This window comes from Hordeum vulgare, chromosome 1H (genome assembly GCF_904849725.1).
Source record: "Hordeum vulgare subsp. vulgare chromosome 1H, MorexV3_pseudomolecules_assembly, whole genome shotgun sequence".
Classification (NCBI taxonomy): domain Eukaryota; kingdom Viridiplantae; phylum Streptophyta; class Magnoliopsida; order Poales; family Poaceae; genus Hordeum; species Hordeum vulgare.
Genome location: NC_058518.1, coordinates 485,421,703 through 485,432,219, shown reverse-complemented (window position 1 = coordinate 485,432,219; position 10,517 = coordinate 485,421,703). Strand labels below are relative to the sequence as shown.

General features: G+C 42.3%; 1 protein-coding gene across 3 annotated transcripts; it reads right to left on the bottom strand.

Moving 5' to 3' along the window:
* Nucleotides 1-7,688: 7,688 nt before the first annotated feature.
* On the bottom strand, nt 7,689-8,876 carry LOC123417091. Of its 3 annotated transcripts, none has more exons than XM_045106878.1 (3): nt 8,786-8,876; nt 8,634-8,683; nt 7,689-8,098 (listed from the first exon to the last, which is right to left on the bottom strand). In XM_045106878.1, the coding sequence occupies exons 1-3, from the start codon at nt 8,856-8,858 to the stop codon at nt 7,955-7,957; spliced, it is 267 nt and encodes an 88-aa protein (XP_044962813.1). In that variant the 5' UTR covers nt 8,859-8,876; the 3' UTR covers nt 7,689-7,954. The 3 variants fall into 3 exon arrangements, with proteins under 3 accessions (XP_044962813.1, XP_044962815.1, XP_044962814.1); XM_045106880.1 differs by having other exon boundaries at nt 7,725-8,071; nt 8,786-8,875; XM_045106879.1 differs by having other exon boundaries at nt 7,725-8,098; nt 8,634-8,677; nt 8,786-8,875.
* Nucleotides 8,877-10,517: the final 1,641 nt, after the last annotated feature.

The window sequence follows — 10,517 nt, the reverse complement described above, 5'->3', positions numbered from 1 at the left end:
GATTTACAAGATCTTTGGGTATGGCACTCTTTCTTCGGCATGGATGGTTCTCACAATAATATCAACATGCTTTAGCGTTCTCGAGTGTTTGCACGTCTTGTATAAGGGCAGAGTCCATATGTCAACTTTGAGATCGGTGACCATCATTATAGCAAGGGGTACTACCTAGCTGATGGTATTTATCCTAAGTGGCCAACTCTTGTGAAGAGAATATCCAATCCGAAAGGAAAGAAGAAACAACCATTTGTCTAAGCACAAGAAAGTGGTAGGAACAATGTGGAGCATGCTTTTGGTGTGCTTCAATCTCGACGAGTTATCGTTCGACACCCTGCAATGACATGGGCACCATGAAGTTTTGGGAAGTGAAGAATAATTATGTGATTAGGCACACCATGATCATGGAGAATAAGCATGATAACAGCATCTACGACCAAGGGTTTGAATATTAGGGTGAAATAATTGTGTCTGAGCACCAAGAACCGACAACGACTGAACAGTTCATCCAATTTCATCATGAAATACGTGATTGACATACTCATATACAACTCCATAATGACTTGGTTGCACATGTGAAATCACATTGGCAACCTTTAGATGTATCCTTTCATTTTTCTTTCCATGTGTTCGTGACAGATTAAGTTTGATTGTAAACTTTGTGTTTTCAATTCAGTTGTGAAACTATTTATTATTATGAAACTATGTGTTTTATTTGTTGTAAATTATATGCAATATTTTATTTTAGTTAAAAATTGTCTATGCGTTGGACACACTCGCAAAGCGTCCGCAAAAAAAGTCAGACGACGCCCTTTTGTCCATCCCAAATGGACAAAAACATGACAAAATAAACATCCGTTTGGGGTCATGTGTTGGACTTTCCCTTAAACGGACACATGATTTTCCATGGGCTGGTCTAGACTCATATAGAGGATACATGAGTCGGCCATTCAATCATGTCCCCAAACACGAGTCTCTATTCTATACCTACAAAAGGCATCTCCTATGTTGACCTTGAAATTTCGTCAAGCATCCGTCTAGGGACACGGGATGCAGTCCATGGACACAAAATGTGGAAGCTGACCATCCAACGCTATCCACATACATTTCGAACAAAGTTTAATATAACCGAACGAATTACATGCAAACCGGACGGAAACATTTACATTTCGGACATATTTTAGCTAGAACAGACTCTAAACATACACTATAATGATGAATGACGCTCGTTCCCCATCTCCGACACGCCATGAGCCTTGGAAAATGAGCTCCCCTCCTTCGCAACCCTCTGCACCCATGAGCCTTGAGAACTGAAGCTACCCGCCTCCATGTTGCCACTGAGTGGCTAATTGACCAACGTTGTTGAGCCCATTAAGCTTGGCTTCAACAGCAGGGGACGAGTGGTAGCCTTCCAGGGACCTCAGTCTCGGTGATCTCCCATGCTCTAGTCTTCCTACTTGTCGGTTGCACTCATAGATGTGCTGGCTTCGTGGTTGTGGCGGAGCTGGCGATACCTCCCTCATCGTCAATCTTGCCGAACACCTCATCTGCCGCCTTGTCCATATCCTTGTAGGAGGCCTATAAATCCATCTAATACTGGATGTACCGCTAATGTTCTCAACGGATTTCGCAGTGCGCTAGGACTCGACCAATGCCTCCTACTCGTCCATGCCTGCGTCTGACACTATTGCCACACTGGTGGTGTACTCCGTACGCCGGTGCTCGTTGAGGAGGCGAAGGTTGTAGGTCTGGTTAGCTTGCACCTACTGGAATGCATCCTCCCTATCCTCCAGCACCATGTTTGTGTAGTGGCTTGAGCCTCCCCGGTGATGCCATCATGCACATGCGAGGAGGGTGGCATCGGCTTGTCCTCGGTCACATCCTCCAAAGGGCGCCCACAATGCCGGACTTCGTCAGCGAGTGACAGAACAAGCAGGGGGCGAGCTGAGGACATGGCTCCCACCATGCTGAATGAAATCGTTCAATTAGCCCTATAAATTGTGTGGATTTGCATAGTTGAGTTCTAGCAAAACCGTTCTTTTATACCCGAAAGCCATGAGTTGTAAGAGAATGTACAATAAGACTTGCCTAATTTCATCCGTTAAATATTTATAGACAATCCTGATCCTCCCTCAATTATCCACCTTCACAGTTGTACACCACATATGCAAATCCGCATACTCATACAATCCCAGGATACATAGACAACACACATAGTTCATATAGATCAAAACACTTATATCAACTAGGGCATAGCATAGGGGAATTCATATACTCCCTCTGATTGGAAATACTTGTCCAAGAAATGAATAAAATTAGATGTATATAGAACTAAAATACATCTAAATGCATCCATTACTCTGACAAGTATTTTTGAACGGAGAAAGTACTTTTCATTACACTACCAAATTTGACATGATTTTTTTGACTAATGGCAAAGTTCACTCACGACCGCCCTTTCCATTCCCCTTCCCCTTCCCCTTCACCTTGTCCTCTTTGTCGATGTAGAGGTCAAAGATGCAATACTCATTGAGCATGATCTGATCACTACCAGAGTTGTAGGTGTTGGCATTGTCGTCCTCCTGTTTTGGGGGGACAAGTTGGCATGGTATGGACTGCCTCGGTTAGGTCGAATATGAGGGCACGTGCCGCCAGGGCTTGTCACTTCAACAGATCCAAGCACGTGCATCCTTCGTGGCCTTATCCAACGTGGTGTAGTCTGACTCAGCATCCGCGAACGCCTTCACCCTCTCACGATAGGGACGCTGAGCCTCGGCCTCGACGGAGAAACAATAGCGAGGTATTCATGGTCATTTACATTGGCACCGTTAACTTTGGATTCTGAGCCCGACATCGCGGGGATGAGATGTCATCGCAAGGGTTGCACGACCTCCAATTGGACGCTTTCACCTCTAGCCATCCGTCGCCTCCACCTCCACTACGGTCATGCAGCTCATGCCATCAGCACCCCCGGATTGAAGCCCCACTTCCGCGGAGGCATTGGATTCACACCGTAGCGATTCCGATGAGTAAGCTCGGATTTCCACCTGGTACCTGCAGGGAGCTGATAATCGCCAAGTGCAAGGAATCATCGTAGCACTTTTCAAAGATAAAAGTGATAAGTATGGAGTGTCGAACCCACAAGGAGCTAAAGGTAAGATCAATATTGTCTCAAGTCTTATCTGCCACCGATACAATTCTACACACGCCAAATGTTTTTTTCTGTCTAGTAACGAGAAACAAAATTGCATTGTGGGTATAAAGAGGATAGTTTCACATGATATTAGAGAACTAAAATATGAAAATAGTTGTTGCCTAAACAAAGTTAGAATATATTACACATATATTATAAATAGCGAGTGTGGAATAATGATGGTATGTTGTGCGGAGTTGTCCTAAGCAATTGATAACAAGATCAGTAATCGTTCTTGCAATTTAGATGAGGGAGAGACATGAGCTAGCATACTTTCCATACTTGGATCATATGAATTTATGATTGGACCTCTAGAAAGCATCCACAACTATTAGAAATTATTAAGGTAAACACAACCATAACATTAAACATCAAGTCCCTTTTACTCCCATATGCAACACCCCCTTACTCGGGTGTAAGTTCCTGTCACTCTAACCACCCCACTATAAGAGAATCATGAATGTATTGCAACACCCTACAACGAGAATACCTCACGTGTGCGCGGCACGGAGGGCACCATAGGATAGCACCAAAATAAAACATACACTCAAACCAATCAAGATCATCAGTCAACCCAAAGGACAACATAAATCTAGTCAAACATCATAGGATGGCAACACATCATTGATTAATAATATGTGACATGAAACACCATATTCAAGTAGGGGATTACAGCCGAGTGTGGAAGAGTGAACCGTATAAAAGAGATGAGAAAGGTGATTAAGATGGTGATCTTGATGAAGACGATCATCATGGCGATGGTTCCCCCGACGACACTCCGACGCCACCGAGAGAGAGAGGGTTAGAAAATCTCCCCCTTAGGCTTCCTCCTTCATGGACTCTCCCTAGATGAGGAAAGGTTCTCCCCTCTGGTCCTTGGCCTCCATGGCTCTCGGAGGGGCGAGAGCCCCTCCGAGATTTGATCTCTCTCTCTCTCTAACTCTCACTCCCTCCCACTCTCTGAGTTTCTCTCTTGTTTTCCCTACTGTTTTCTCTTCAGATTGGTTTTTCGTCGATACAAAGAGTTGCGGCGGCGAGGCGGAGAGTCTCTCCCAATTTTCAGGGGTTTCTCAATTTATAGGTTTTTTGGCATTTGAATCACGCACGGAGTTATGAGGGGCCCACATGCTAACATAGCCCTTTGACCCCCCCTGCGCGCCCTGTTGGCTTGTGGCAAACACAGAGCCTCCCTTCGGTGGTTCTTCGCTCCAATGTTGCTCATATGTTCCAGAAAAAATCATCAAAAAGTTTTGAGCGATTCCGAGAACTTCCTATTTTTGCACAAAAAATGGCACCACGATAATTTTGGTGAAAACAACATCAGTCTGGGTTAGTTCTAATTAAATCATAAAAAGTGCATCGAAGCCATATAAAAGTATTGTATACATAGGTGAATATGTCATGAATACTTCATAAATTATTAATACGTTGGAGACGTATCAGCATCCCCAAACTTAATCCCCGCTCGTCCTCGAGTAGGTAAATGATAAAAGAAACAATTTATAAAGTGTGAATGCTAGGATAGTATATAAGTTTGATCAATGTTAGTTCCAATCACTTTTTCTAACATCATAAAACAACAATTATTTTCTCATAGAACTTCTCATGTTCAAGTAATAAGCTATTCATCACATGTTAAAGTATATACCATAGACGTTCTTAGAAATAGCAAACTATGTTTTCAATCATCAAACAATTACAATTCATCTTATTTTCAGAAAGGGTCTATGTAAGAGCTTCGATTTAGCAAATCCCACATATTCAACTATCATTTAGTTTTCCATAATTGCTCACACTCAAAGCATATTTTTAGAACAAGCAGTTTCAATCAAACACATAGGATCATAGGGGCTTAATGTTCCGCCTCCCAACTTATTTATCTCAGGGATAATGTCAACTCTAATGAATCATGATCACCTATATCTATACCTGGCCAAAACTCAGGCCAAGCCGGGCCTCAGGCTAGGCCTAAAAATGCCCGTGGTACAAAACTTAGGCCCGAGCCCGGCTCGGCCCGACCATCGGGCCTAGTTTTTGGGCCTAAGCCTAGCCCCAAGCCCGAAGAAGCCCGACCCGACGTAGTCGTAAAGTCGGGTTTTTCAGTCTCGAGCCCGGCACAATAAGCCCACTGGGCTCAAAATCTAGGCCCGAGCTCGACCCGTGGGCAAGGTCGGGTCGGGTCGGGCCGTCCGGGCCGGGTTTTCCATGGCGAGGTATACCTATATCCAACTGGATATATGTGCCTGGATCTAATCGCGATTTGAGATCACTTGATGCATGTCTCGTTTGCACACACCCATGGCGACATTGAAGTATCAAAGTGACATTAGAGTTGATTGATGCATATCATATGATATTGTCATATTACGATCTCTAAAACTATTCGTGACAGTTTGGTGTGGTTCATAAGGTTGATTGGAAACACAACTTTGAGGGGATTTACTACCTACACTATTTTATCCTACTTTCTCCGATAGGAATAGAGCCTTTGGAGTGACTTTTAACGCATGTTGAGGGATTATCTAATGATTCAATTAAATTAGTGATGTTGATAGATTGCACTAGTAAAATTACGAACCCTAGGCCATGGTTTAAGTATTGCAATACCGTTTGTACTTAGTTTATGACTTCCTACCTTCGTGTTTTTATTATTACAGATCACAAAAACCTATACAATTAGTGCTACTATCCATACTGCACTTCTATCAACATCTCTTTGTCGAAATAGTGCATCTGTACAATTTATCATTGTATTGAGTGTGGTAGGGGTACAAGAGATTGATTGTATTGATTATAGGGTTGTTTGGGAGAAACCATCTTCATTCTACACCTCCCATAAATTAATAAATCATAGATCATTCAGTTGAAGAAATTTGCTACTATCCTACAAAATTATGCGCTTGAAGGCCCAACAAAGTATACTATAATAAAGTCGCATAGTAGATATCACCGCTCGTGACTCCAACCCCTACTCTCTCTCTCTCTCCCTCCCTCTCTCTTTCTCTCAGGACGATGAGGATGTCAACAATTTTAAGGACAACGAAGGCGACCAGGAAACCTATTAAACAACATCGTCTTTGGGTGTATAGTAGGTAGTAGAACATTGCAATGTCGAAATAGCAACATCACATTGCATATTTTAAAACCGTCACTTAATGACCTTTGGAGTCACAAACAATATGTAATGCAACGAGTTTTGGTCATTAATACAAGTTTATTATGTTTGATGATGCTTTGAACAGGTTTAAATGTACCTCAAGTTGAACATACAAAGAAAAAAAGGAACAAGTAATACCACAAATATGGAGGACACGTTATGGTGATTATGCGTTTGTGAATGCCCGCCATAGTCTCCAAATGCATACGGAGCATGCTCCGTATGGCATATAGCGACCGCACATACGACACTTGTACTAGAGTTGCTCTTAGGCATAGTTTGGCAGCACCCTTTTTTCTAAAATCACAGTGATCTAAAACATAAGTATTCTAATGCGTAGGTAATTAATAGTCCAGTCTCAGCTACCGAAATAAAATACTTCAGTCTCTATATATCATACTCCAGTGATCTACTACCTCCGTTCCTAAATGTAAGTTTTTTTAGAGGTTTTATTAGGAAACCTCATACGGATGTATATAAACATACTATAGAGTGTATATTAACTCATTTTGCTCCGTATGTAGTCACTTAGTGAAATCTCTTAAAAAACTTATATTTAAAAACAGAGGGAGTAAAACATTAGCATTCTAATGCGTAGGTAAAGATTACGATTTATAAAACTAATGCATCTGTTTACAGGGAAAAAATACTGTGGTATTCTTCTAACACAGTAAAAATACTGTGTTACCAACCATTGTCTCACCCTTATTATAAGGCCCTGTTCGGTAATCGACTGGCTCCCAGAATCCACGGAGCTGGAAAACCGAGCTCTCGTATTTTCAACTGTAGCTCCGTCAGCTCTGTTCCCGGAGCTGCGGAGCGGAGCGTCTCCGAACAGGCACTAAAATTATATGTACTTGGTACGCCTCAATAACAATGAAACTTAAACCGAATCAATTCGGATAGAGGCTCAGTACACCGTCATGCACCGTGACCAAATACTCGAACTTTTTAAGAACTTCCGTTTCTTTTCAATAAAACCAACACTGGAAGCTAGCTAATTAAAGCCATCTCGTTTGACCATGACCCGTACGTGATGCCTATCTTCGTTGAAGAAAATTCCTGGGCATTCTTTCTCCCAAATACGTAGAAGCTACGAGCAATATCGCACATGTTTAGCACGTTACCACACAAGGATACGTGTCTACTGGTTAGCCAGACACTCGCCATGGTCGGTTCGGTTGGTTCTAAGATTTCCCTTCCCGAAATGGACTTTTGGAGTGTTCCATTTGAACTCTGAGATTGAGATTACAACATCACATCGCAGCTAAAAATAATAGATACTCCTGATTTTGTAATGCACCATACTCTTCTAAAACTACGTTAGTTATTTTTGATTGAATTAAAACCACGTCGTTCATTTCCGAACGGATGGAACGACTGTTATTATTTGAGCTACAATAATCGATCTAGCAATTTCTCATGTTTCTGAGTATGGTCATTTTCATAGATGACCATATGACCATTACAACATTACCAGATCGATAAGCTAACCGTCTGGGATTACAAAACGCCCTGAATACGGACACACATACACGACGCATGAATGCATATAAGCGCAGTCGAAAACACCGGACTCCATTCCCTGGCTGGTTGGGAAAGCTATTTAGCTAGTGTCCTCCATTCCCTGGCTTCCTGTGCGGGTCGTGTTTGGAGTTGGCGCCTCCGTAGTCGTAGTCCTGAACATCCGTCAGAGCCCTCCTCCTGCTGTGTGTGTGACTCTGCATCTGGAGATGGTACACAGAAGTGTGACCCTGTGTTAAACAAACCGAAAAAAGATCAGTAAATTTTATAGGCAGTTAAGTCTGTTGATCTGTGTACGCGTCTAGGGCCATACACAATTACTCCCTCTGGTTTTAAATATAAGTGTTTTGAATGATTGCACTACAGACTACATACAAAGCAAAATTAATGAATCCACAATCTAAAATATGTCTATATGCATCCGTATATTATTTGTAGTGAAATCTTTAAAAACACTAATATTTTGGAACGGAGGGAGTATTAATATAGTACCATGTTCATCCAATAACCTAACCAGCTGTACTAGCATTTGACATTTTGTTATCATGAATGTGAGAAGATGAGAAATAATGCAACAGAGTGTACACAATAACACTATAGCTCTGTCATTCCCTTTAATTTCTCTTTGACGGACCAAGCAAAGCTAATTAACAAAATGTCATGATTTTCATAGATGACCATATGTTTGACATGTTGAACCCAAGTCAACCAATCCTTTCAGATTATTAACATACGCGCAGACCTTGCTGTCAAAAACATACAGACCTTTGTCACTTTGGAGGCATCCCTATCACGTTCTGGCGTTGAAACTTCTCCTTCATGCGTTGAAACCAGATAAACCCATGAAGCTCATTCGCATGAGGGTAAATAAGAACTATGAAAAACAAGAAAGAGAGAAGAAACAGCGTTGTAGGTACCTGAAGATGACGCGGTGATCAACAGGGCCATCACCAAGACAGCAACGAAGACGGGCATTGTCAGTTTAGCCATCCTGATTCTTGTACTACTGCTACTAGCAGTGGTACGAGTAAGCCATCTTTTCTCCTCCTTATATACTGGGGAGTGTGCAACTGTATGACGGCAGGTAGGTGGCAACCTTTTTTGCGATGGGGCAAATGATTCCGTCCACCATATTGATCTGGTCGATGCATGCGACGGTGATGAATATTATCAGAACAATGTCAACCACTACGTATGGATGGTGCTTGATTTGCCGGAGACGATGCATGCTTCAGAAGGACATGAGCTGGTCGTCCTCGAAGATATCGATTGCTTTGCCTTTTTCGTGTAGTCCTCCTAGCTATCGACGAGATACGTTGCGAAAATGGAGGGGACTACGAGCGCAACGATGCGTCTGCCGCGTGAGTGCACCGCCACGATCGAACGGATAGGAGGGTCCTGGCCGGCCGGATGCAGTGGTTGCATGCATGTGATGTCAATGTGATGCTCCTAACCTATGGTAGGCTACCCGGCCTATCCGGCTATCCTGATTACAGTGATGTGTGCGTCTACATGCACTATCTTTCACCGTGCGTTGATGAGTCGTGCGTTGCCTGTGGGCAAGCTGCCACTACGACCAAGATGCATGCACAGCGGTACAGCACCTGTGGATGTGGGATCGATGATGGCCGCCACCTACGTGGTAGCGGAGTACATATGATCCCGCCAACGTATTAATATACTCCCGCCATTGTAAAATAAGTTTCTCAATCTTAATATAGTTTTAATAGAAACGGAGGGAGTATTGTTGATTTGTTTTTTATTTTTTTTGAGTAAACGAGGACGTTGCCGCTGCGTGAATGCTTTGATCGGGGCCCTAACCTACCCGTTTGAGCCGTCAAGGCAGATGCAGAAGCGACAGGGACGAAGCTAGAAAAAAAGCTTAATAGGGTCATATTCATGATAATGGGGTCATCTTTTATAAATCAATAATGATTAGTATTAAATTAATGAAGGATGATTTAGTTATTTCATTGGGGTCAATTGACCCCAATGGCTACATGCCAGCTCCGTCCCTGAGAAGCGATGGTTGCTGATTTGGTTCTCGGTCCATGGGTTAGCTTCCGAGTAGACCAAGGCATCAAACTGAACTATAAGAGCTAGCATAGTTAATAATAGAGCTAATCAGGGACGGAGGCAGCATTCATGCACAGAGAGGACAAGTTTGTTCATGGAGGAAGCAAAATTTATATGAAGTGATTTTTTTGGATGCAACGACCACAATCATAGTAGAAGAATCAATTTGTTATCTAAATTTGTCCCTGAAGCTAATACTTGGCTACGAAGAGTTGTCATGTCATACAAAGCAAACCTAATAGCATGTATGTATAATAGTAAGTTCTAAAAGCAAATACAATAGTAGGCTCATAGCTTTCTTACATGCCATTTTTGTCTACGTGGAGGGGAGACATGAAAAAAAGGAGGTAGCCTTTCATGCAAGAGACTAACTGTGTGCGTGCTCTAATAAAAATGCATTGAGTGAGAAGAAATAGATACAGATATTGTGCAAAAAGGTATTATTTTTTATAACCAACCTTCTAGTTAACCTTGTTGTACGAGTAACTCCAAATGATAACTATATATGACATGGCAGTATGATATAGCCTGCAGTTGGTTGTACTATTAACCATGCTTCGAACATGTACTCCC